General features: G+C 40.5%; 2 protein-coding genes and 1 long non-coding RNA gene across 4 annotated transcripts; 1 reads left to right on the top strand and 2 right to left on the bottom strand.

Annotated features, from left to right (window-relative positions):
• Window positions 1-68: 68 nt before the first annotated feature.
• Window positions 69-9,219, bottom strand: NOL7 (nucleolar protein 7). Its single transcript, XM_072152625.1, has 8 exons — window positions 9,083-9,219; window positions 6,751-6,811; window positions 6,036-6,094; window positions 5,760-5,797; window positions 3,764-3,818; window positions 1,923-2,044; window positions 1,549-1,626; window positions 69-390 (listed from the first exon to the last, which is right to left on the bottom strand). Exons 1-8 carry the CDS (start codon window positions 9,199-9,201, stop codon window positions 326-328), a joined length of 597 nt encoding a protein of 198 aa, XP_072008726.1. The 5' UTR covers window positions 9,202-9,219; the 3' UTR covers window positions 69-325.
• Window positions 1,157-9,233, top strand: LOC140133045 (uncharacterized). The gene is made up of 2 exons (XR_011855777.1): window positions 1,157-1,269; window positions 8,888-9,233. It is a non-coding gene; the product is annotated as an uncharacterized lncRNA (long non-coding RNA).
• A 2,439-nt stretch (window positions 9,234-11,672) lies between these two features.
• On the bottom strand, window positions 11,673-27,026 carry SIRT5 (sirtuin 5). Of its 2 annotated transcripts, none has more exons than XM_072152620.1 (9): window positions 26,811-27,026; window positions 25,385-25,514; window positions 23,471-23,604; window positions 20,396-20,621; window positions 18,790-18,877; window positions 17,729-17,782; window positions 16,742-16,865; window positions 13,708-13,823; window positions 11,673-12,320 (listed from the first exon to the last, which is right to left on the bottom strand). In XM_072152620.1, the coding sequence occupies exons 2-9, from the start codon at window positions 25,494-25,496 to the stop codon at window positions 12,245-12,247; spliced, it is 930 nt and encodes a 309-aa protein (XP_072008721.1). In that variant the 5' UTR covers window positions 25,497-25,514; window positions 26,811-27,026; the 3' UTR covers window positions 11,673-12,244. The 2 variants fall into 2 exon arrangements, with proteins under 2 accessions (XP_072008721.1, XP_072008723.1); XM_072152622.1 differs by having other exon boundaries at window positions 26,751-26,815.
• Between the last annotated feature and the right edge of the window lie 948 nt (window positions 27,027-27,974).

Here is a 27,974-nt window from a genome sequence, read left to right as displayed (position 1 = left end):
TATTCAAAAGGCGCATGCATTTATACAGAAATATTTCTGACTGCTTTATGCTACAATACACACAAAAAAAAACCTGGACAAAGTTTATTAGGTTAATATTTTTTTTCTCCATGTTATATAAAAGCAAGTGACAAATAATACAAGGTCATATACACATTTGTATCCAAATCCTTCCAACACACAGAACAGTCTATGTAACGCAGGCCACACCACTAGGAGCGTGATGACACAAAGCGCCACTATTCTAATGTAGCTGCGCAGGCACAATGGAAGTTTAGGAAAGAACTGGAAATTCAAGTCTCAAAATCTCTCATTACACAAATTGTCAAAGTTTTTTTCTGTTCATCCACCGGAGATTTAACTTTGCTGCTTTTAGTTTGGATTCTTTACCTGTCGATACAAGATTAAAAAATATTGTGGGTACATAGTACTTCCATCTATAAGAAACACAAACCTTGAGGTATGTTGTCCATGTATGGTGGACGCATTGCTTTCCTGCAAGATCCAATGCTGAAAGACTTATCAACCAGTCACAGTCCAGCTCCAAAAGCCAAGCTGTGATAGGTTGACACAAAGAAAATTCTTCCCAAAAATGCATAAAGTGATTGGCCACTGTTCCTCCTTTTAATGCATGTGTAAGATAGAGCGCGGCATATTAGGTAATTTACCAATATACATGTATTTACATTTTGCTCTGCTCTCTTGAAAAAAGAGTGAAGCCTCCCGTTTTTTTACCTCATCAGCCGAGATTCCTATACATATAATGGCTGCAGATGGAGGGACATGTGATCTTTAACTGTATAATTGCTCTGCTCATGATAGTATTCTGCAAACCTTACAAAAAATATGAGGTAAAAGGGCCAAACTCTGCAAAGGAAAAAGCGCTTACAAAAAAATAGCTACTTGTGGGTTTTTTTGGGAGACTTTGTATTACCTATTGCCTTATATTAGAAATTAATATAAGGATATATATATTTAATTGTTACCACTGTGGGCCACCAGAGGTACATTCATCAGTGTACTGTGTCACTGCACACAGTTCATAGAGTAGGAATGGGAGATGACTCATTTCCATATTGGAGCAGTGAATAGGACCTGTGATGACGTCACAATTGGGAAGGAGCCAGAATATCATACACAGCTTAGTCTGCACCGTTATAAGTACAGACCTGCAGTAGCCAAGATCAGCAGGGAACCATTTGCACTCTCCTGTGTTCCTTTCAGGAGAACAAAGCAGACACTTGTGCCTCCTCAAACAAGACATCAAAGGTTTGTTACCAAGTAAAAAAAAAAACAAAAAAAAAAACTGTGTTCTGTCCCTTACATTAATACAGTACACAGATAATCCATCCTATAGAGGTCAACATTTAAAATTATTCTATTTTAAATATACCGCCAAGTGTGAAATTCCCCCTCCCCACAAAAAGGGGGTACGTCTGGGTTGAAAAAAAATAAAAGATCATGGAGAAATAACAAATAGGAAAAAACAGAATAGATTCTTCTGCTATGTAGATCATCTACCTTCTTACACCATAAACTAATACCTACCCCAGTTGTTGTCAGTGAATAGAACAGCTGGCTTTTTAACCACACTCCTTTTATTGGAAATCGAGAGAAATTCATTTGCTGGAAAAAAAAATGGGGTGGGGGGGGGGATGAATAAAATAATAATCTACATTTTCCTATAGAATCTAAACACATTGGGATCTGTAACATTGTAGAGATTTCCAAAGCACAAGGATACCTCCAATAACTAATACATTTAGGAGCTCTATGGAGCCCCACATCTCCTTTATTATGGATACTGCTTGTGGTCTCTTCTCAGAGGGGAGATTGTCTTAAAGCCTACGGTTTCCGTTTTAAAGCATATTGGGAAAAATGTACCAAATGTATTAAGAAGCTAAATCCTGCATAATATTCACCGGTTGTTCTGTTCTTGGAATTGCCAAATAACTTTCTCTTTAGAAAAGTTTCTGCTCTATCCCTGAGCAAATTGTTCGAACTGTAATCCTCCAACCGTGCTACTTTGTAGTTATTCTTCAACCTATGGGAAAAGAAACAAATTGTCAGCAGAATACAAGTAAAGGAAACAAAGGATATATGACCTTACCGATATAGGATTATAGACCCAGACGGAAAAGTGCAAAGCAAATTCATTGGAAGCTGTGACTGCAGCACTAGTGCCCAAGTATTACCGGGACATGAGCCCACGCGCTCCTGGCTCTGCATCCTTGTGTTTATAACTAAACAAACCAGCTGATCATTGCTGCGCTCAGGTTTTTGAACCGCAACAGTCAACATTGATAGTCAATCCTGAGGCAAGGCCATTAATAGAATTTCCTGGGCAAACCCCTTTAACCCTTTCACGACCCGTGACGTAATAGCACGTCACGGGTCGGCCGCGGGTGCATGGAGAGGGCTCACGCGCTGAGCCCTCTCCATAGCCGGTAAGTATTTGCTGCATATTGCAGCAAAGGCTTACCAGTAACACCCGCGATCGATGCTAGCACCGATCGCGGGTGTTTTCACCTCGATCGCCGCCAGCAATGCTGCCGGCGGCTTCAAAAGGATCTTTTCGAGGATCGCCGCTCCCCGTGACGTCATCAAGGAGCGGCGATCCGTCGCCATGGTAACCTCGGGTCTCACGAAGACCCGAGGCTACTTCGGGTTAACCCATGCATTACAATGTGCTATCAGCACATTGTAATGTATGAGTAGTAAAATCCCCATATACTGCCATACTGTAGTATGGCAGTATATGATAGGATCGTGCAGACACCCTAGGGTTAAAGTACCCTAGGGAGTCTGAAAAGTACTAAAAATAAAAAAAAAGTTAAAAAAAAAAAATATATATAATAAAAAACCCTAAAAACTCAAATCACCCCCCTTTCCCTAGAACTGATCTAAATATAAATAAACAGTAAAAATCATAAACACATTAGGTATCGCCGCGTCCGAAAATGCCCGATCAAAATATGATAACGGTTTTTCACTGTGTTTAATCCCGTAATGGAAAAAAACGCCCAAAGTCGAAAATGGCACTTTTTTTGTCATTTAAATTAAAAAATTCTATAAAAAGTGATCACAAGGTCGAACAGTCCTAAAATTGATAACATTGTAAACGTCATCAAAATCCGCAAAAAACGACACCACCCACAGCTCAGTACACCAAAGTATAAAAAAGTTATTAGTGCCAGAAGATGGCAAATTCCCCAAAAAAATATTTTGTACAGGAGGTTTTAATTTTTTTAAATGTATGAAAACATTATAAAACCTATATAAATTTGGTATCCCCGTAATCGCACAGACCCAAAGAATAAAGTAGACCTGTCATTTGGGGTGCACAGTGAAATCCGTAAGATCCAAGCCCACAAGAAGATGGCACAAATGCGTTTTTTTTTACCAAATTTTTTTTCCCGCTTCCTAGTACACGGCATGGAATATTCAATACCATCACTATGAAGTGCAATTTGTTACGCAGAAAATAAGCCGTCACACAGCTCAGTACATGGAAAAATTAAAAAAGTTATGGATTTTTGATCATGGGGAGTAAAAAATGAAAAAACAAAAAAGGGCCAGGTCCTGAAAGGGTTAATAACAGTATCCTGTTAATACACATCATACATAGGAAGCATGAAGCTTAGCTTGTTACCATACATTTATTCATCAAATTCTATGCGGGCACCAATGAAGTTTTTTCTTGACTACATTGGATCATTGCAATGCTTTATAGTCTTATTTGTGTAACTACAAAAGTTGTTACCTTTTTCGGGGAAGCAACGCCTTTCTACGTTTCTTACTGACACGGCTTTTATCCTCTGTGAAAATGAGAAAAGGAGAAGTATATCAACATTTAATTTAAATAATCATTAGGCTAAATATTAAATAATCAATTTAATATTGAAATTAGGCCCAAAGGAGTCTTCTACAGTTCTTGGAAGCAGGCAATTCATTTTTGTGTGGCAGTATTTAACCTGTTGACGAACGCTGACTTAGCGCTATATCGGACGCTGAGCCGATGCCGGTTCAGCTCAAGATCTGAGCCGAACCGGGTGCCCACTGTAACTATTAGCCGACAACCCAGTGTAACACCTGTGTTTAACCCGTTAAATGCCGTGGTCATGCCTTCCGGGGTCTTTCCCCCACGATCGCCCCCCTGAACCGTTTTCGGGGGGCACAGATAGTTACTATGCCATCTCAGGGGTCCAATCGGGACCCCAGAGGTGCATCAACGCAGTGCCTGAAAGATGGCGTCTGTGACGTCATCTTTCAGGCACAGTGCCAGCCTATGCATGTGCATAGGCTGACACTGCTAATACTCTGCTTGTTCATGATAATAATCTGCAATAATCATGTATTGCAATCAGGTGATTGCTTGTTCATGTGCCATGGTGGAAGTAGTAAAAAAAAAGTAAAAAAAATGTTTTTCAAAAAAAAAAATAAAGCAATAAATCACTAAGCCCAATAACATATAAAGAGACATACAACTCAAAAAAAAAAGTCTAAATCATAACACAAACCCCACATATATAGAATCCCACAAAAAAATGCAATAAAAAGTGTTTGAAAAAACATATGTATGAGGAAACTAAAATCCTGCCAGCTGCTGGTCCCTCCTTCCCTTCTGCGCCTCGCTGTGCACCCATAAAACAAGTCACAGCCACATGTGGGGGGTATCTGTACTCGGGAGAAATTATAGAACAAATTTTATGGTGGATTTTCTATTTTTATCTTTTGGAAATGTGTAAATTTTAGGGCTAAATGAACATATGACCGGCACAATTTGACCATTCTAAATTTCACCTCCATTTTGATTTCATTACTATGAAGATTTCGAGGGGTTAACAATCTTCCTAAAAGCTGTTTCTGATAGCTTGAGGGGTGCAGATTTGAAAATGGGTTGATTATATACGGGGGTTTTTGATGCTAAATATGTAAAATTTCATTCAAAACGGGATTTATCCCCAAAATAGTCAATTCTAAAAAATACGGAAAATCGATGTTCGATTTGTAAGCTGCGTGACATCAAAATAAATTATACAGACATTTCAAAAATGATGAAAATGTAAAGTAGACAAATGGGAAATGTTATTCAGCAAGTTATTTAGGTGGTAAATCTATCTGCCTGAAAACGCGATGATTTCGAATTTCGACAATGGCAAATTTTTCAAAACAATCATTTTTCTTTTTTTTTGTAAATAAACGCAAAACTTATCTGCCGACATTTACCACTAAAATGAAGTACAATATGTGAGGAAAAAAACAAAATCTCAGAATCGCTTTCATAAATAACAGTGTTCAAAAGTTATAACCATATAAAGAGACCAGGTCAGAATACAAAAAATGGGACTGAGCCTTAAGCTACAAAATGGCTGCGTCCTTAAGGAGTTAAAGCCAACCCTTCACCAGGAATGTGATTTTTAGCTGGTGACTGGTTCCAAAAGCCTATGCAGTGCAGATTTTAAAAATGCCTTTGTCAGCATTCTGAATCATTTCCGTAGTTTAATTACGTTTACTTCATTACTTCTATAGTACAGAACTTCGCAAGGCGGTTATCTATAAGTTACTGGATGCCACAGACATTGGTGCTCATCTGTGGGTGGTGGCGGCAGAATGTCTTCCCTTGCATGTTGTGTTTTGGCTTTAAACGGTTTGCAAAACAAAAAAACAAGAGTAAAATGGCATAAAAAAAAAACTTATACATGACCAGGTACCACACTACCAGAACACCTATTATAGAACATAATAAGTTACCATACCTTTGTTTTTCTGGTTTTGTTGTTGACTTGATTCATCCCTTTACAAAAAAAAAAGAAATCTAATTTGGCACCTCTGAAGATGAGAAAATCTTAGATATAATATCATGACAATAGCAGCAGCCATTCCAGAGCTGTAGAGTCAATGGCCAAAAATGTACCACAATATTGAAAACAGAAAAGACATATATATATATATATATATTTTAAAAGGACAATCCCTTTAAACACCATCTGTGTGAATCCATTGTGTAAACAAGGCCTAAAAAGTCAATTTACCTTTTCTCTGGAAGAGAGCTGATACTTTGTAGGATATCATCTGAAAGCAACTTCTTTTTCTGAAAAAAAAAAAGAACGAAACTGTATGAGAAAATATATACTACCGATGAAAACCCATTGTGTACAGGGCAAGCAATAGGCCCCTTAGGGATTTGAAGTCTGCTTGGCTGCACGCAGAACCCCATATGCACCCAGCCTATATGTTCTTGTTCCTATAGCACATTAACGATTTTAGACAACTGTGCCAAAGTAGCACAACTGGCATCCGGACAATGTTAAACCGTTCTGGGGTTTGAGTTGGCCTTTTCATTTGTTTTAACAAAGCTTCTGATCCCATTTACTAAGTATGTGCTTTAAAAACAGGATGACTCTATACACCTTTGCTTTTCTACCTACATGAAAGTGGTTGTGACTGCAGAATTCTACCACCTGATAACTTTTTTTTTTCTTTTACTTAATTTTAATGCTATAATTTTACTCCAAACTAAAAAAAGTGTCCAACTTCATGCAAGATGCAGGAAATCTATCACAGTACATCGCTGTGATAACACTGACTCATTGCTTGGCTCTCATTAAGGTTTACAACATCTATTTGGATATTCTCCCTGAAAAACAAGGGGTAATCTGTGTGCAGTGACTTGATCCATGTTATGTTTTTTCCCAAAGATAATTGTAATGGTGTTATATGAAAAATGTAAAACAAAAAACATTGCACCTTTTGTTCTTTGAACAGCTCTTCCTTGCGTTTCCGCTTCTCCTTCAGCAAAGCCTTTTCTCTGTTTAGTGATAATTAAAAAAATAAAATTGTAAAAAGTGAAAGATGTCAAAGTCATTACAATATAATTTATATATAGATTGTTGTAAACCAAAGGTGTACACCAGAAGGCAATACAATAACCAAATATCACCAGTTTCACAAGTCCCTTAATGCATTAATTTTTTTTCAATTGTCGCTTACCAAGAACAATACCTTTATTTCTTTATGCTAAGCATAAGTACAATTTTGAGGAAATATAGAAGTATAATAATAATATATCTTACTGATCAATAGTCAAACAAAAAAAACTATACAGAAAGAAAGAGGTAGGAAAAACAAAACAATGCTGCAAATCACATTTTATGGTGTAAATTTTGCACTTCTCATCTTATGGCTTATCCCCTTAACGCCAAAGCCACTTTTCACCTTCCTGACACGGCCCATTTTTTTCAAATCTGCCCTGTGTCACTATAAGTGGTTGTAACTTTGGAACACTTTAACAAATTGTTTTTTCGTGACACTTTGTACTTCATGTTAGTTAAAAAATGTAGGTGGTATGTTTTGCATTTATTTATGAGAAAATCAGATATTTGGTGAAAATTTTGAAATATCCTCAATTTACGAAATTCAAAATGTTCTACTTTTTCCACAATAATTAATAATATTCATTTTGAATTAATTTGAAAATTTTAAAAAAAAAAAGTACTATAAATTACAAAAAATGCTTTTTTTTCTCCCACTTGTAAACCGAAACAAAAAAATTAAGAAAAAATGTTTAACTTTTATTATTACATTTTAACCAGCTCTGTGTCCTGAAAAAAAAAAAAAAAAGCAAAAAATGTTATCATAGCACGCAAAAAAAAAAAAAAAATGATGTCCTTATACCACCGCTAAAAATGTCCAGTCACTAGAGCCTTTTCAGGCTACATCACTAAGGGGTTAAGTAAACATCATAAATCTTGTGCTTAAAGAGGACCTGGAAAAACACCCCCAACAAATTAGCTCCTGTCCCCAGCCCCTTTATATTTATTGAATTATTAAAATTAGTGTTTTTATACTTAGCTTTAAACGATCCAACCTCTTATCAAAGGTCGGATCGTTGTACAAGTCTCCTAACAGTCATCCGCATTCATGAGGGGGCCGGCCGACAGACCCCCTCCACTCCCCTGTCAGTCAGGGGCCTGTAAGACTCGCGGGCAGCAGCACATATTGCGCAATCGCTGCCGACTCTATTCGATGCGGTGCACTGACAACAGCCACAGAGGGGCTTATTCACAGTGCCGGTTAAATGTTCGGCCAGCACTGTGAATAAGCCCCTCTGCGGCCGCTGTCAGCACAGCGCTGCATCGCATAGAGCTGGCAGCGATTGCGCAATATATGTGCTGCTGCCCGTGAGTCTTACAGGCCCCTGACTGACAGGGGCGTGGAGGGGGTGTGTCGGCCGGCCCCCTCATGAATACGGCCGACTGCGAGGGAACTTTCATGACGATCCAACCTCTTATTTTATAAGAGGTCAGATCGTTTAAAACTAAGTATAAAAACACTCATTGAAATGTTCATGTAAATTTGCCTAATCACTTACCTGCATTTTTATTATAAACTAAAAAGTAGCTTTTTATTGTGTACAATGTATGTAGGTAAAATTAAATACACTTACAAATTTAGAGGAAATCTACCATCAAAATCAAGCATGATAAACCAGGGCCACTTACTCTTTTCTAAAATTAACTTTTATAATTATGCGAATGATCCTAGAGGGCTTGTGGGAGGTGTCAAAGGAAGCCAAGGATAACAAATATAAGAACATGACTTCTTTATGGACATTAAAAAAGAAAAAAAAAAAAAAAAAAAAAAAAAAAAGAAGCCATGCAATATTTGGCTAACATTTTTGAATGCCAAAATGAAGAACAATTTGTACCACAGAAAACATATGTTCTGTAAGTGGAGAAATAATGTAGATACGGCTTTATAAATACATCATAAAAGGTACCTACGTCTTTACTGCCAAGTAGAAATAAGACAACGTGACAAAGTGTTTGCTTTCATAACATATGTTGCCCGTCCTAAACGGCAATAACCTTTTGTCATCTTTTAGAATGCAGTACAATGTGATGTATGGAATCTAGGAAGCACGTGTTCCTCCATCCATCGATGCTGTCACTGAAGCATAAGGCGATGGCTGTACAATCTGAGAAGAATCTGGTGTAGCCCCCTGCAGGTCATTGCCGGGATGACATGTTATATACAGGACGGTATACAGCCCCGCACGCAGCCCGGGCTCTCGTGTTACCTGATGGCCTCCTCCCGTAGCGCCCGTGCACTCTCCCCCGCCTGGGTCTTGGCGCTCTGGAATGTCACCTCCTCGGGGGCTTCATCTTCCTCACTCTCCAGTTCGTGCTCTGGCGTCATGCTTCTCGCCTGCGCTTCAGCTCAGCTGACCAGCGGAAGAGGAAGACCCCGGACCAACAACACGAGCCCCGGCCGCTACTACTAGACGGAGCACTAGAGCGCCCCCTGCTGCACCGGAGGGCTATGTATAGCAACACCTGATCACTGGGACTGAGGGAGGAGCGCTATGTCCTGCTGGCGGCTGCGGGTCCATCATAACTCATGTATCCAGCGCTGACAACTAAGATGTGAAAAGAAAATGGTTCATCTCTTAATACCCTGATCTACTTCAACGAGACATACATTTTTTTATATTTTTTTTTTTTCTTCTGACAACATAATGAAAAAAACAGTGAAGAGCAGAATACAGCAGTTATTCCACATCCTGTTTTTACACCACTTACCATACAATATAAAAAATACCAACTATATACAGGCTGTCTATGTTTTATTAGTTCCCACCCCAAGCCTACCAACCACATGCAACACCAACCCCCCCCCCCCCTATTTATCACGAGGTACCAACCAAAAATTAAAGCAGTAACTTATTGCTCCCTGTTCTTCAACAACTTTCTATCATATTGCCCTCCTGTGGACAGCAACACAGTAGAGAGATGGAAAATGTTAGCTTCTTTCTGAAAGCAGCATCTTTTAAGTTGCTTGGAACAGCAGGAAGCTTATTTTAAGTCCTGTTAAGTCCTGTCTAGTGTGCTGGGGTGATGGCCCGGGTGCCCACAGAAAAGGCTCAGAGTGCCGCCTCTGGCACCAGTGCCATAAGTTCGCCACCACTGCTCTAGAAGGTTCTATCACTGGACATTAGGTATTAGCAGCGGTAGACACTACCTGGACAAGCAAGGGTTAAGTATATGAACGTTATTATCCAACCTGTACACTGGAGTGTGATTGGGGAGTGAGCTACCACTTGACCAGGGTTTAACAAAACCCCTGGACAGTGAGGGGCTAGGCCTCTTTTACCACTAGCTCTCTTGCAGAGCACACTTTGCAGATTATCAGAGCATACAGAGAGAGATGCAGCACATAGAAGTTCCTCCCAGGACCAGAGTCACTAGACTCATAGCTGAAGCTTCCACGATTGGACACAGCTACCTCCCAGCATGCATCTACTACCAGTATGGTGAACTACTCCTGAGGATCACTCTCCATGACCACTCCAGTAATCCGGCATCTGTTACAAGATCGTTTGGCCCGTTGCCTGCAGTTGTTCCAATAAAGAACCGCAAAAGTTATTTTGCACAACGTTGCCTCCGTCTGTTCCCTGGATACAGCTGTACCACCACGGGCTCCCCATCCATTACCCAGGGACATACATTACAGACACAAAGGGGTTGCCCCAGGGAGAACCAGTACATCAGCCTCTCCCTTCATATTTCTTGCACACACCACCAGCTGGAGACCTGCCAGGCTGTAGTACAGTCCTCCAGTCCCCATACCAAGCACCGTGACATCAACGTGCCTAGGCCGCAACCGCCAGCCACTCTGGTATTCTGGGCCCTGGCTCCCTCCAAGCCCCAAGAAAAGTCTAGGCCCCGGTGGGGGATGTTGCACATATCTGTACCTTGATTTGTATAATGCGCATTCCATGGACATCCTTCTGTTATTTTCTATGGGCCAACACTCCTGAAAAAAATCCTCTTTTATTTAAAGGTAAAACACAGTGAAGGAGGTAGAAACTGTCCATGCAGTCCCACTACCTTACCGCCTTATTCTCTGCCCACTCCAAGCATCCCACGTGTCAGCCCTGCCTCCGAAAAGCCACCCGTAATTCTACCTCACTGCCGCACAGCACATGCTTGAGATCTCAGCATTGAATGAGAATGACTGGCAGGTGTTGGAACGAAAACATTAAACAGCTGCAAATCTTCTCATTATAACACAATGGCCCACATTTACTAAAGTCTTTGTGAGTTTTTGTCTGTCTTCGCACTGAAAAGAACATGCAAACTGCTTGTACATGTAATTTATAAGTGTCACGGCTGCACTATGCCTGACGTGACGAGAGATTCTGCCCATAAAGGGGCGTTCCGGTGCACAGTCAGACCATGGTTGACAGACGTGTGTCGTGCAAGTTATGTTAAAAGGTTCACCAGTAAAGAGTTGGTGAACTCTCCAGGAGCAGTTCAGGGGCACCAGATTCATGAAGAATGTGCGCCAGAAATCATGAATCTGTTGGTGGTTAAGAGCTGCTCACCCCTCTCCTCTCCATAGGGAACTGAGTGGCTGCACCACAAATATAGGGAGGTCATGGCCTTTAACTCTCATGGTGCAGTGAGACACGTGTGCTTACCACATCATGCTCGGGCATAATGCACCTCTATAGCGGTTGTGAGCTAGCGGACAGCCATCGGATAGCTCACAGCCATCATATACAGACGAGTAAATGTAGCTTAAAAAATGTAAATAGCCATATGTAGATTATTATCAGAATCTACCACAAGAATCATCACGATCACTGTAGAGATGCATCACACACATGGTCATTTAAAGTTTATTTGCTTCAGAAGTCATTTCCAGCGGCAATAAAAATAGACTCTCCCATCAGTGTCCAAATCACGACTGAAGTTTCATTGTAACAGTTGAATGACATGGCGGTGACATGGTAATACAGCAAATGACATATATACAAATCATTTGCATTTAGAAATAAGCCAATAAATCTTAACAATGGAAGCTGCCCCAGAACAGAGGATGTGACTAGGGTACCAGATTTGTAACACAAGCAAATACCTGGTTGCTAAAGTGCACACAATAAAGTGTAGCGGTTGTTGTTGGGCTTGCAATTTTTTTTTACTAAGATCTAACAACAACATCCCTCCAGTCACATACAGAAATCTTTACACTGGATTACCCTTCAATAGCATTATTAGGATTATATTTTTATGCACCGAATCATAAGAGAAATTTTTTTTTGGTGCAGAACAATGTCCATAATACTGAGGGATAACCTGAAACATGAACAATCGGCAAGGTAATTCACATGATTCTGCAGCTGTGCGGTCTTCTCAATCAACATTTACAAGCATTGCATCTGCTGTCTAACTTATATTTAAGATATGATTTCCGTTTCATGGCGTGCAAGTGCAGGAGGCAACGTTGTTCCACAGGGTCCCTGGAAGTGAAACCTATACGGATAAAACAAAATATTGGTTTGGGTTTTATGCATATAATAAAAATCTTAATTTCTACAGCAACATAGTATTATACAGCACTTTGCAAGTCATGGGGTCCATATACAGAAAAAAGTAGACATTACAGAGTGATAGAAGAGCCATTAGTTTGTAAGCCTTTGAGTAAGGCCTATCCTATCTATGAAGAAGAAAGCTGACAAAAGGGGAAAATGCTAGTGAAACGATCCTACCATTTTTTTTTATGAATAAGCCTGCCACCATGTGAAATAAACAAATGGCTACAAAGCACATGGAAAAGCAGGATTACTTATACAAAAACTCTGGAACAAGTGGGAGGAGGACTGTGCCCAAGGTCTGGAACAAGTGGGAGGAGGACCCTGCCCATGAGGGCTCACAATCCATATGAGCTTAGGCCACTGCATGTGTTATATGCAACAGGAAAGCAGACTATATACTGAACAATGTATACTATATTCCTGTATTATGTAAAACATTGCAGATACCTCAATATGGTTCTACAGCATGAATTACTGTAATGAAAAACTTTTTATTATATTCTGTAAGAGTTGGGCCCCTGTGTAACTATATACAGTGTGGCATCCTCAGGAGAGCCCGGATATCGGCCAAACATGTCAGATTTACTAGGAATTTTAATCAGCAGCTAGTGAGAGCACTCAACATCAATATAGTATATGTATGATTTAGCATGTAGAATAGATTAAATTGAGGGTAGGAAGAGAAATTATATCAGTTGTTTAGGCTGAAATGGTACATTGATACATCAATTTCCCTCTGTGTAGTTATTATGCGCAAACAATGGATGCATGCCGTAGAAGCATATTCTGCTGTCCTGTTGCTCCATGACCATTCTTGATATACACCACAAGCCCAAAATGTTGTTGTAGATGAAAGAGCCACATACGTATACAAGTCCAACATATTCATGATTTTACCCTTCTCTGATTGACAAAGGTGGCGATAGAACTCCCACTGATATTATATTTATGTTCTATTCTAAAACCCCTTTAGATTTTCATACATAAAAGAAAGATATCTATATAGTGTATAACTGTTGTATATTTGATTTTTAACCCCTTCATGACCGATGGTCATTGATGCCTGAATGTCGATGTCAATTTTTTACTTTCTGTTATGCGCTTCTTTAAATGACGATATCTCTGAAAAAGCTTCACGAATCATAACAATTTTACTTTCTTTTCATAATGACACGCATACGTAATCCATACATCATATTAAAGGGGAGATTGAAGTTGTTCACCGTCAAGACGTTTATAGACGTCCTTTCTGCAATGGGCATGTGCAAATAGGACGTATTTAGCCAAACGGCAGTCGTCAAGGGGTTAAATACAAACAAACTTACGTGAAGCCCATAGTTGCTGGGGTGCTTTCCATATTAAACTCAGCTACAGGTACCCCTCTAGCAGCCACTTGTGGTGCAAACATGGCAGCAGGATAGACAACCGAAGAAGTTCCAACCTAAAGAATAGTACATGTAATTAACAATGAACATGTCAGGCACGAAAATACGCCTCTCCTTTAAAATGGTATAGGTAATCATCTGAAATAGCTAGGACTGAACCATTGTGTATTTTTAGCCAAGAAGGAGCACAAAACTGTAGGTATACAGTACATACCGTTATTAACCGCTTACCGCTAAAGCCACTTATCATCTGACACAACCCATTTTTTCAAATGTTAGTTGATAAATTTGGGCGATATGTTTGCTGTTTACTTATGAAAAAAAACATTGAGCAAAAATGTTCTAAATTTTCAACTTTTTCGACACGTCATAAAAGCAAAATAACTTGATAGCCAACATTTACTGAATGTCTAATTTAGGTTGACTTGTTTTTTTTTTATGCGTGGTTCGCATTCTGAGTGTATTACAGCCGGGTCCAGCGAGGACCCAGAAACGCCTCCCGAAGCTCATTGGAGGTAAGCGGTGCAAGGTGCTCTGTTCTGGAGCTGGTGCCAGAAGCTGGACCTAATAGTATGTCACGTTCCGTTAAGTCCCTGTTGCCTGTGACCATTACGTCAAATGTTGGGAACGGGTTAAGTAGCTATGTATGCATGCACGGTAATTACTGTGAAGAAGAAATATAGCCAATTCCATCATATCTTATATTATACAGGAAACACTAAGATAATCAATCTAGGCGCAGACTGGATGTAGCAGGATTGAGGACACATTGGGCGAGATGGCGTTCAATGTCTGTTGATGCTCATACCTGCAGCATAAGAATGGGAAACCCCATTCGCATGCTGCAACTATAAATTACAGCTTATTGGAGGCTGCTTTGTCACAGACAGGAAATCCACTGTGATTATGTCCTCTGTGGCCCCCGCCCTTATGCCAAAATAGTCCCTGGCTGCAATGTAAAAAAATGTTATGCAAAACATGTGATGCGAGTTCAATGATATTAATGGGGTCCTGCAAATGCAGTGATCACTGCACAGCACTGGCTCTCTGTTACTGATTGACAGGTCTCACTGCTACAAACATGCTGCCGTTATGGATCTAGTACTTAGGGAAAATCTGCCAATATTCACCTATGGACAAATACAGCTCCTTTTACTTTTCACTGCAGGGACTGTCGGAAAATCTACACAATACCTTGCTGGAACTTTAAAGGAGACACAGACAGTTGTTGTGTGTGGCTATATGAAGGGAAGTCCATTTCATGCAGCCCTCAGGAATTGTCTTCAAAGAGTCACATGTCTTTCTTAAAGTGTTTAAAGTGTCAGTGAGGAGATGGGGTATGCAAGCTGTATACTGCAGCTCCCTGCCACAATCACTGAAACAGAGGACATCAATAAAAGTCTTTTTTGAAGTTTGGTGGCTCTAATCTTGTGGAACATGTATAAAGACATCTAACAGACACTGTGTGTGGTTTGTGTGGGGGTCTCTGGTGGCAGGTTCTCTTTATAGGGAGCCAGTTACTGTACCCAAGCCACCTAAACCCCAAATAGTACTATATTCTGTATATTAACCCCTTAACGACATGTGACATAATACTACGTCACATGGCGGGTGCGTGTGCATGGAGAGGGCTCACGGGCCGGTAAGTCTTTGCAGCGATCGCGGGTCCTTTCCCGGCGCTTTCATTACATTCAGCACATTGTAATGAATGAGGAGAAAATCCCCATATACTGCCATACTACAGTATATGGTAGGATCGATCAGACAACCTAGGGTTAAAGTACCCTTGGGAGTCTGAAAAATAGTAAAATTAAAAAAAAGAAAAAAATTATAATAAAAAACATAAAAATTCAAATCACCCCCCTTTTCCTAGAACAGATATAAATATAAATAAACAGTAAAAATCATCAACACATTAGTTATAGACGCGTCCAAAAATGCACGATCTATCAAAATATAATAATTTTTTTTTCACTGCGTTCAACCCCGAAATGGAAAATTGGAAATTCGAAAATGGCACTTTTTTCCATTTAAAAAAATATTAAAAAATTCTATAAAAAGTGATCAAAAGGTCGTACAGTCCTAAAAATGATAACATTGTAAACGTCATCAAAAGTCGCAAAGAAACGGCTGCTCCCAAAGCTCCGTACACCAAAATATAAAAGAGTTATTAGCACCAGAAGATGACAAGATCCCCAATTTTTTTTTTTGTACAGGAGGTTTTAATTTTTATGTAAATGTATGAAAACATAAAACCTATACAAATACGGTATCCCGTAATCATACCGACCTAAAGAATAAAGTAGACATGTCATTTGGTGCCTACAGTGAAATCTGTAAAATCCATGCCCACAAGAATACGGCGCGATTGCGTTTTTTCACCAATTTCACTGCATTTGGAATTTTTTTCCTGCTTCCCAGTACATGGCATGGAATATTAAATACCACCATTTTGAAGTGTAATTTGTAATGCAGAAAGTAAGCCATAACACAGCACTGTACATGGAAAAATAAAAAAGGTGGGGAGTGAAAAATAAAAACGTAAAAACGAAAAAGTGCATCGGCGGGAAGGGGTTAAGTGTTCTTACTCTTTTGTGTTCCACCATTGTTCCAAAATTAGCTTTTATTGCTCTTTTCTAGCACAGTCCTGCATATGCACGGTGCCGCTATGGTGCGCACCAATACACAAGATTTTTTTTCGAAACATAAAATCACCAGTAAAAGGCCCACTGCAACTTCTTCTGGCAATTAATTTCCAGACAAAATGCCAGTCAGTGTGCGGTGTGACACACGGCAACCTCACTGCACCGTAACCGTGCATAGAAGATGGGGGCCATGAGCCAGATGCACTTTTGTGGCTACGAAAATACTTTGACTGAATTCTTAATAACTGGACATTTTTACAATTCCTACATTACTTTGTATCTAAAACCTATTTGGATTATATGTGTTTATAATGGAGCTGTTTACTTACCACTAAACATAAGTCACACATTTCCAGCTCTTTTTCCACTTCTCCTAGAAGATTGGAGTCCAAGGTCTCACCAAACCATACCACATTTGGTCGTAAGAGGCCACTGCAACCAATTTCTTCACAACTGCACACAAATGTTTTATTATAATGAACAGTATGAATGTGTGTACATGTATATGTGATAAAACAGTATATATAATTACAATTTTCCAGCGTAAGCTTTGTCCAAACATTGTGTCTGTCTCATGTATAACCCTTTTAAAGTGAACCACCAAACCAAAGTAAGAAATCTGACTATATATTTATCCCATTTGTAGTAAACATACCTGGTGCACTACGTGTGGCATCTTTTCTGGGACCTCGCTTAGAGTCTAAGGCTGTGCTCACAGGCCGTGTTTGAATTTCGTTTTAATACGCAGCAGGCAGTGTAATTGCATATGATTGGGGAAAACTCTTACCCACAGCCTTAGAATTCTTTCTAGGGAACCTGTCATCAGAATTTGACATTTTGACCCAATGATCGGTTCCCATAGGCTGTTTAATATGTATAATAATTATCAATATTATTTTATTATATTATTTCCATTTAGTTTTAAAAAATGATAAAAGTATAACCAACTCCCTGCCAGCAAAGAGCATCGAGTCATACGGGGGGGGGTTGTGCAAGGCTTCAAATACCTGTGTCATCACTTTTATATACTGCTGAAACTGAATGGAGCTGATAATGTACAAAATAAATAAATAAATCCAGTCACTCAATAGGATTTTCAGAAGCAACATTTTTGGTGACGATTCTTTATTGGTGGCTTAAACACACTCTTTAGGATTATGAAAATCCTGAAGAGTACTTAAATTTATTTTGTTGCGAGTACTTGGGATGGAACCCAATCTATCAGCACCAACTATCCAAATTTGTAGTGTATCCTAACCTATCCACAATTAGATATTAATCTACCGATCTTATATAGAAATGTAAATTCCACTGACCGTGGCAGATCCTGTACTGGAATAACAGCGTCTTGTACTTCTGGATCAGGAGCACTAAGCAAAGTGTAAAAAACTTAAATTAATAAGTGTGATAACCAACACTGGTCCTTACACAGGATAATCCAGCTGGCTAATCCATTTTATGGAGCATAAAATATATATAAATTACACACAGCTAAAAAGCTTAAGCCTAGAATTTGTTCCTAACTTTCACTAAAACAATAATCTCACAGATCTGTTAAAATATCCAATGATCCATTTATGGTTGACTTTTAAAGAAAATCCACCATCATAACTAAGCATGATAAACCAGGGACACTCAGAGATCCAGGCACTGAGACTGTGGTAATCATCTTATATTTATCTATGGCCTCCTTCATTCTAAAATAAACTTTAAGATGTATGCTAATGTGTCTGAAGTGCACTGCAGTGATGTCCTTTCACTGGTTGTTACAATGAGCAGAGCAGGTCTCCCCTCCCCCTGCACTTCCTGCTGCTGAGGGACAGACAGAGGGAGGCGGGAGAGAGCAGGGTTAAGAGAGAGACATGTTCTGCTCATTGTAACAGTCTGTAACTGCAGCACTTAGGGGCCCTCAGGTAAATCCCAGATACCTTTAGACTCATTAGCATAATTATAAACATTGATTTTTGAAGGAAGGAGGCTATGCATAACAAATATAAGAAGAAGATTACCACAGTCACTGTGTCTGGTTCTATGAGTAAGTCCCTGCTTTATCACGCTTGATTTTGATGATAGATTTCCTTTAATGGATTCAGCAAATGTCCATTATTTGAGCAAAACATTGGACGGGATCCTCATCAAAGTGGTGTAACAGAAGCCATCAAAAGTCAACTGAAATTAATGGACTCCATAAACGGCGCCACGCCTGAACATGGTGGTTGTTGTGTAATTGCAGCTAAGCTCCTGTCATTTCTATACAGAGGAGCTACAATACCAGTACAAACCATGGTCAGTTGTGGCGCTGTTTTTGGAAGACGACAGTTTCCTTTTAAGCACAATGTGACTAAAAAAAAAAAAAAAAAAAAAAAAGTGAAATTACCCTTTTCCTTCAAGGGCAGGGCATACAGGGCTCTTGTAGTTTTCCTTTACACTGCTACATGTGGTGCATCGGGTCCTAAACAAGCTACCTAGAAATAAGAAAAAAAATAATTATTAAATGCACCTTTAAAGTAACAATGATGAGATATAATACAGTGTAGTCAAGATAGTTTGCACAAATGTAACGCTAGCACTTTACAGCTGAAAATTATTCAACAACATAGCAACTGATGGAATAGCCTAATGGGCACATGAGAGGAAACGCATTAAAATAATTAAATAAATTATACTTCAGAAAGTGAAAATCTCCCTGACTAATTTTTTTTTCTTTAGCCGGACAAGTTGTATTGCTCGTGGGCAGCATTTTAGAGCACCAAAAAAAATGCTAGGCTTGTAGTGTGGCTGCAATTTCTGCCCATTCCCCAGAACTGAATCCAATCGAGCACATCTGGGACATCATGCCTCACTCCATACACCAATGCCATGTTACACAACAGACTTTCCAGGATTTAACTACTGCTTTAATCCAGGTCTGGGAGGAGATCCCTCAGGAGAACATCCGCTGCTTCATTAGCTACATGCCCAGTTGTTATAGGGAGGTCATAAACGCGCACACACACAATGCTGATTTTCTTGTCTTGAGGCATGGGATTTTAATTAATAATTTTTTGTGTTTTATAATTCTCAATGCATTCCACTATTGCAACTGGAATCTCTCATTTAAAAAGAATTTACTGTTCCCATTTATTTTTTGGAGCAGTTTGTGAACAGATTGGCATGATAAATACATGACCTTCACTCCATTAAACACCTATAGAACAAAGATTACCTCTTTTCTCTAGAGGGTTCTATCCTCAGTGATACAGGAATTTGTGATGATAATCCCTTTAAAGGGAACCTATCACCAAAAGGCACCGCAAAGTACATTACACGACACCTGCATTGATAGTTCTGCTCCCCTCCCTCCCTTAATATTCCCTGATAAATATTAATTAGCTCCCTGCCAACAAGTCCTTGCCAAGTCCTGGGGTGCTGCCTCTTTTCAAATTTCAACGCTCGACTTCTCATTTACATATGTCTCTGCTTGACCCCAGCTTCTAATTATTAACTTTATTCCCCTCCCACTCTTTCCCTCTTCTCATTGGGACGCTGGCTCGTCCTTGTGCCTGCATGGTGAGCCATACACCCTGGCGCCTGCGCAGTTCACTGCTTCTGTTCATGGGCGGGGTCTCTGCATATTTCAACTCCCTACATAGTTTGCGTACCTCTGGCCCCTGTCTAGCCTCCCTCAGCAGACTGTGTGGCAGACTGCGCAGGCGCCAGTGTGTACAGCTCACCCCGCAGGCGCAAGGTTTCAACGTCACAATGAGAAGAGGCAGAGAGTGTGGGAGGGGAATTAAGTGAATGATTAGAAACGGGGGCCGAGCAGAGACATATGTAAATGAGCTGGCGAGCGTTGTAACTACCAATGCAGGTGTCATATAATGTATGTAGTGCCTATTAAGAACTGTCACCAGTAAAATTCTGCCTTCTGGGGAAAAAGCTCCCTTCAAAGAGGTTTAAAAAAAAAAAAAAACTCGAGCCAGTAAATACTAAAGCCAGCTTACCATGAATTTCAAACAGGTTACGTGTCCCTGCCTTACGATGCAGCTCATCAATATTCTGTGTTATCACCACCACTTTCCTTCCTTGTTTCCTGAGTCGGGATTCACATTCTGCGATGGCCACGTGTGCTGGGTTTGGGCTTTTTGTCATCATAACTTCTCTACGGTAGTGATAAAATTCCCATACACGAGATGGATTCCTGGCAAAAGCTTCAGGTGTTGCTAAGTGCTGTTATAGCATAACAAAAAAGTTGTTTCAGCAATTAAAAAAAAAAATGTACAACAGTCCTACACTAACATAATACTAAAAAAAAAAAAAACAACCAGTGTTTATGCATTACTGAATTGAATTGGAGCTTACCGTATATACTTGAGTATAAGCCGAGGGACATCATTTTAATACAAAAAACTGGGAAAACCTATTGACTCGAGCATGAGCTGAGGGTGGCATTGGTCACAGCCTCCAGTCAGTATAAAGCCAACCAACCCATATCCCCCTGTATATAGCCGGCCAGTCCCTGAAGTATATAGCCAGCCAGCCTCCCCAGTATATAGTCTGCCAGCTCCTGCCACCTAGTATATAGCCTGCCAGCCCCTGCAGTATATAGCCAGCCAGCCCCCCAGTATATAGCCTACAGGCCCCCAGTATATAGCCTACCAGCCCCTGCCCCCCAGTATATACCCGCCAGCCCCTTCCCCCCCCCAGTATATAGCCTGCCAGCCCCTGCCTCCCCAGTATATAGCCTGCCAGCCCCTGCAGTCTATAGCCAGACCCTGTCCCCCCATGTAATATATATATATATAGCCTGCCAGCTCCTGCCCCCCCAGTATATAGCCAGCCAGCCCCTGTAGTATATAGCCTGCCCACCCCCCCAGAATATAGCCAGCCAGCCCCATAGTATATACCCATCCAGTCCCTGTAGTATATAGCCTGCCCCCCACTCCAGAGTATCTAGCCAACTCATGCCGCCCAGTATGCCAAGCCTGTAATTTAAAAAAATGAACACTGTACTCACCTTTCCAACGCCCCCCGAAGGTCCTCTTCTTGCTTCCAATGCTCCATTGCCTGTTCGGGTCGTTACGCTCCTCTTCATGGTCCCCGTGCACGGCCGGTACACAGAATGACGCCTGCCGCTTGCCAACATCTTGTTTGTGAGCCACCGGCATCACAAGGGGACCTGAAGTGGAGACGAAGAGGCACCAGGGCTTCGGAAGCAAGAAGAGGACCTGGGGGGGTGCCTTGGAAAGGTCAGTATAGTGTTAATTATAATTATGCCGATATATGTTTTTCTGCACAATTTTTGTGCTAAAAAACTCCCGTATATACGCTAATTGTAGAACCCACTACTAGGTATTCATGCTCTCTGTTTAGTTGATTCCTGGGTGACTGTTATTGATCTGGTATTGATGACAGGGCTTCAGTATCATCCATTTCCACCAGTAGAACTAGTTCCATTAATTTTTCCATAAACATCAATAGAGAGATGTAATTGCACCATCTATGTAATTGCACCATCTCTCTACTGAATGTATGGAAAATACAATGACCAGGAATTATTAAACAGGGGTCACCATTGATTGTTCTAGTAATAGTTTAGGGGCATACTCATAAAGGGAAGGCTGCCAATCACTTCTTTAGATTGGATAGGTTTAAATTAATAAGTCATATATAGTAATGTAAAATATTTACTATATTAATCTCCTCATGCTCTACAACCTTCTGCCTGCAGATTACATTACATTTTCAAGTTAATTGTTCAGTTTAAAAGCAGTCAGTAGTCTAATAAGCGAACAGTAAAGCTAGGATGAAGAGAAGACACCTGTATAGGGCGCTAACCTGCTCTCGAACTAGAGGGGCACAGTTTCTTGGACTAGCAGAAAAAAACAACATTTCTGTGATTGATGGACATGTGTGACAGCAACATCAGAGAGGTCCTTCAGATTCCTTTAAAATAGTATTTAAAGGAAATCACTAAACATAAGTAAAATCAAACTACACACACTCATCTGGTCTTCTCTAGAGGGGATTTTCCACTAAAGGATAGGGCCTAACTTGCTGATCGGTGGGGCTCTTAGACAGACCAGTCGTCGTTCCCCGAGATGAGCAGAGCAGACGGCCGTGCATGGCCCTTCTGCTTCATTCATCTTTATGGAGTGGACAGAGATTTCCAAGCATGTTATATGATAAGAAATAAGATTTTGTGGTCTGATGAAACAAGGATTAATTCTAAGCAGTATGTGTGGAGAAAACCAGGCACTGCTCATCACCTGCCGAATACAATTCCAGCAGTTAAACATGGTGGTGGCAGCATCATGCTATGGGGTGTGTGTTTTGCTGCTGCAGGGACCAGGACAACTTGCAATTGAAGGAAAGATGAATGTGGCCAAGTACAGAGATATCCTGGATAAAAACCTCTTCCAGAATGCTCCGGGCCTCTGACAGGGCCGAAGGTTCTCCTTCCAACAACACAATGATGCTAAGCACTCAGCTAAAATAAAAAAGCAGTGGCTCCAGAACAACTCTGTGACCACTCCTGACAGGTCCATCCAGAGCCCTGAACTAAACTCAATTGAGCATCTCTGGAGAGAGACTTGAAAATGGCTGTCCACTATCATGAGGGAACTGGGGAGGACCTGCAAGGAAAAATAGCAGAGGATCCTCAAATCCAGGTGTGAACAACTTGTTGCATCATTCCCAAGAAGACTCATGGCTGTACTAGCTCAAAATGGGCTTCTACTCAATACTGAGCAAAAGGTCTGAATGCTTATGACTATGTGATATTTCAGTTTTTCTCATTTAATAAATCAGCAAAAATATCTAAACTTCTGTTTATTCGGTTGAGATGAGGTGCAGAGTGTACATTAATGAGCAAAAAAAGAATCTTACCAATCTTACCAATTGGCTGCAATTGATCTTACCAATTGGCTGCAATAAAAGAAAAAGTGGTCTGAACTTTCCTTACCAATTGTATGCGAACTAGAGTGGTAACATCACATTCTTTGTACACGTGACAAACTGGGATTATTGCTGAATGATATGCGTCTTAATTTTTAATGAATTATGTTTAGAGTGTTTACCTGTGCCTGCCATTTCCTCCAGTATCCTCCAGCACCTCTGAAAGTAGGGACTCCACTCTCTGCGCTGACCCCAGCTCCTGTAATCACAGCTATATGTTTTGCCTTAGAGAAAGCTTCTCGAAATTCTGCCAAATCTAATACAGAAAAAGTTACAAGGTCACTATGATAAGAGAATCACACAGTAAATTATTCACACTGCAACATAATAGGGCTGCTATAAGACTGCAGATATTTACTGGTATTAATGCATAGGCTGCTTTTTCTACACCAACAAATATGACAAACATTGCTAACAATACGAAGCACAAGTAAATTGACCTGCAATAAATTTGAGGATAGGCAGGGGTGCTAATAATTGTATGACCATTTTGGTAAGCCAAAGTGTACAAGGATGGAAACTATAAGCCCTTTGGTAAGAGTGTTATTTTCATAAACACTTGCATATTCCTTTGACACCATTATAAGCAATATCCGCTTTTTTGGTATTCTGGCTATGAGAAGGCCTACGATCAGATTTACTTTCATTAGATGTGATAAACACAGGATTACTTTACGATCTGTAGTTATGCGTACTAGGCTGCAGTCAAGGTCACCATAGCACCCAAACCCTAAAAAAATGTCGCCATGTCATTCAGTTCATATATTGAAGCTATCAATAAGAACTTGTAAATTTTCTCTGTGGAGTTATTTTAAATTGATGGGTTACTGAAGAAAGACAAAATTCTGAAATTATCAGGGATGAAGCAGATCTATAAAACACTGCTTATACTATAGAATACAGTTACCCATAGCCCAGCACTCTAGAACAGGATGGGTACAGCATTCTTCTCAAGATGCATGGGCAGGATGACAGCCAGGACATATTCATCAATGGAGAAAAAATATCCCCTCACTGCCTCTTCCTACCTATGCTCCGTCAGCACTTCACCACTCCCTGCTGTAATCTCAAATAGTTGGAGGGTGAGTGTTCGTGTAAAACTGCAGCACGGAGGGGCTCTGGTAACACCCACCAGAGTCCTTCTGACTCATTAACATAATTTTAAAAGTTGATTTTAAAAGGAAGGAGGCCATGGATAACAAATATAAGAAGATTACCAAAGTCATGTTGCCTGTATCTATGAGTAAGCATCCCTGTTTTATCATGCTTGATTGTGATGGTAGATGTCATTTAAGCTATGAAAATTCTCAATTATTAGCAAGTTCACAACACTATGTCTAAAATACATCATAAAAACAACTTGTAACATGGACAAGCATCTTTTGTGGTGCTGAGAGAAGACTGTCTCCAATGTCGGGAGGAAGGGGGAGCTGTGCTTTGTCATAGAGAAGTTTCATGTTAACAAAAGAAAACAGTTATGGAAAATATCAATATTTTTAAATATATTATATGAAAAAATGCACACATATGATACATGTATAACATCTGAAAGAGATTCAGCAAGCAAGAGGTCTCAAAGACCACATAAAAGGCTTTTTTTGAGTGTGTAAAACCAGCCTTGGAAATACTATTGTTGTATGGGGTTAAAATGGCTCTAAAAAACCCACTGATTTTAATAGGAACGTTTTCACCATTGAAACATAAATTGCTGAGCTCTGTTAACGCTGCAGGTGTTTAGAAGCCTCAAAGATCATGCACTTTCTTACTGGCATAAGCCCTTAATTGGAGCCTGAGATGTCCCATTAATCCTCACTAGTGTGAGATTCAGAAAAGAAGACAATATATAGTTGAGTACCACTGTTATAAAACATTACAGCAACAGGAATAGTATAGTGCTTCTGCAGCAAAATATACAATACCCATAAATAGATAGAATGCATAAAGCACAAAGTTAAACAAGAAGATATAAAAAATAAATAATAATACTAATAGGTATAAGGTAACATAAATCTCAATTACCGGCATCAGATACTTACTAGAGCTTGGTCGAGACATCTCCAAATTTACACTCTTTTGATGTGGTCCAGCTTTTAACCCACAACAAACCTGGATTACCAGCCGTCGAGTGTGCAATGGAAGGAAAATCATTGGGAGCTGCTAGATTATCTGAAATACAGAGCACAACAATGTCTACCCATCAGACAATGACAGATCAGGCAACATCTCTCTCTATAAGGAAGGTGGAATTTGTTGGGAAGGGTAGTCACTTCATATAATCCCACTGCTTAGATTATGAATGTGTAAAAATCAGATCTTTATTAGAATTACTTTCTGGACACAGCATCTTAACATGACACAAGAGAAAGACTTGCATGTGGGAGCAGCAGGCTTCTGTGATGTGAGTCAGATGTTGGAGACGTGCTATTCAAGGCATCACACTATAAAGTGCTATGTGAGCAGGGACCATGGCAATCACAATTCTGCTGACAGTGGGGCTCCTTCTCATTGACCAACTTCCTACACTAAAGCCCGATCGGCACAGAACTGTCACCACACTGGATTTGTGACATTAGGGGTATAAACCCTCATTTCAGTAATAGCAGGTTATGTTACTGGTGTTCTATGAATGCAACTGCAGCACAGGACAGAAAAATACTGAGATTCAGCAGGAGGATGGATTCCAGAAAATTCCCATATTGAAAAGGTTGTCCCTTTACTACAAGAAACACCACTTAACCAGTCCGTGGGTTGTCAGGTACTACAGCACGGCACCATTCCCTAAATTGCCAGAACATGTGTGCTGCAGACATGAGTTTCTTATCCGACTATCACCAAAGCCAGGTATTGCTTATCAAAATATATAGAACTTTTTTTCTCCTGTTTTAACATCTGCTCCAGTCTCACAACAGGGAAAGCTATGGACCAGATACACCACTTCTATCAATCACATAAACAGCACTTACCTGTGCTACACATATATGGGGTCAGGTGTCGTCCAAATAGCAATATGCACTGGACAAACTAGAAGCAGTTAGTACATCAATGCCTATGGCTCCTACACCCTCAACACACAATTTAACAATTGATCCCCCCTCTTTAAGGCAGAGATTAGGGTTTTAATGAAAGGATACTTTTTACAGGAAACTTCCTTGTGGTTTATGGATATAAAAACAAAATGTAGCACAGTGTCTTTACATGGGTAGTGCCAACCCTGCTCATGGCGGGCACAGGGTTTCTGTACGGGTAACATAGTAGTGTCAGTAACCTCCACCCTACCCTATAGAGAGCATGCACGAGGTGCCACCATGACAACACTGTGCCAGCTAGGATATGACGCTCAGAGGTCAGGCTGCACATGCTCGCAGAGTGACAGGAGCCTGCCATGCTGTGCCCGCTGCCCACCTGTCTGCATCCAGTACTGTGTCTGAGCCGGGACACTGTGCTATGCGCCTGAACACTTACCTGCCAGGCAGCCAGGCCTGCAGCAACTTCTACAGCAAACCGTGGCTCGCAGCCCACAGCGCCACCTGCTGCCGAATAAGAGTAGTACAGACCGATAGCCCTCACATAAAGACTCTGAGGAGCCTCCGCTATTCCTCCAGGAGCAGTGCTGAACATTTCCCTTACCAAACGCCTAAAGAGTCTTTCTTTGTGGCAATAGAAGAAATTGAGAGCTTCAAAGAAAACAACTGAGGGAGATTCATCAGTGTATGCGAGCAAACCTACTGGTTGCTATAAGCCACTACAACAGTTTTGCTCTAAGACAATTTTGATAAGTGAGACCCACATTTTTAATGGATTTCTAATTCCATGTCGTCATCTATATTTAAAGAGAACCTGTCACTATAGATTACCCCATTACAGAAGAGCCAGTACCTTATACAGTATGTTATCTTCTAACCAGGAACTTGTGGGAACTTGCAACACCCTCGCCGATGCAATGGCGAGGGAGTGTTTGCGAATACGTCCCACCTGCATGTAATCACATCACACTACATGGTCCTTATAGGACATAGGGGATATTGCAGTGGTGAATCCTGCCTGGCAAGGCAGAAGTTAATCTGTGTATGATGTAAGATTCTGTCATCCAATGATCTGTGTTACATCCTGTCTCTGTGAGCTGAGAGGTAATTGGAGGAGCAGCCACCACCTGACCAAGGGGAGATAATAAAACCCCTGGCCAAGAATATTCTAGAGGGCAGTTAGCTGAGCAGTAGCTCAGAAGCAGACTGGAGGCTCTCCAGTACAGACTCTTCGGAGTCTGTACAGCTAGCACACCAGACCAGAGCAGGAAGAGCCTAGCCCCTGCCTGAAGTGGAGCTAATAGCTAGGTAGTGAGGAAAGGGGTATCATCCTACCTTCAAGGGTGATACCTGAAGATATCCAGGATCAAGCTGAAGCATCCTTCCAGGACACAGCTACCTCCCAGCCTGCCATTGCATCCAGGCTGGTGATCTACCTCCTGTGGCTTCCTCCAACTGCATCTCAGCACTCCACCATCTTGTTAAAGGCACGTTGCTGATGTTCCTGTCGGTTCCAATAAAGAACTGTAAGTGTTTCTGTTCAACCTCTGCCTCCGTCTGGTCCCTGCTACTACAACTACTATCATCACAGGCACCCTGTCCA

This window comes from Engystomops pustulosus, chromosome 5 (assembly GCF_040894005.1).
Source record: "Engystomops pustulosus chromosome 5, aEngPut4.maternal, whole genome shotgun sequence".
NCBI classification, from domain to species: Eukaryota; Metazoa; Chordata; class Amphibia; order Anura; family Leptodactylidae; genus Engystomops; species Engystomops pustulosus.
The sequence above is the reverse complement of the archived record's forward strand: the minus strand, read 5'-3'. Positions and strand labels throughout refer to the sequence as shown.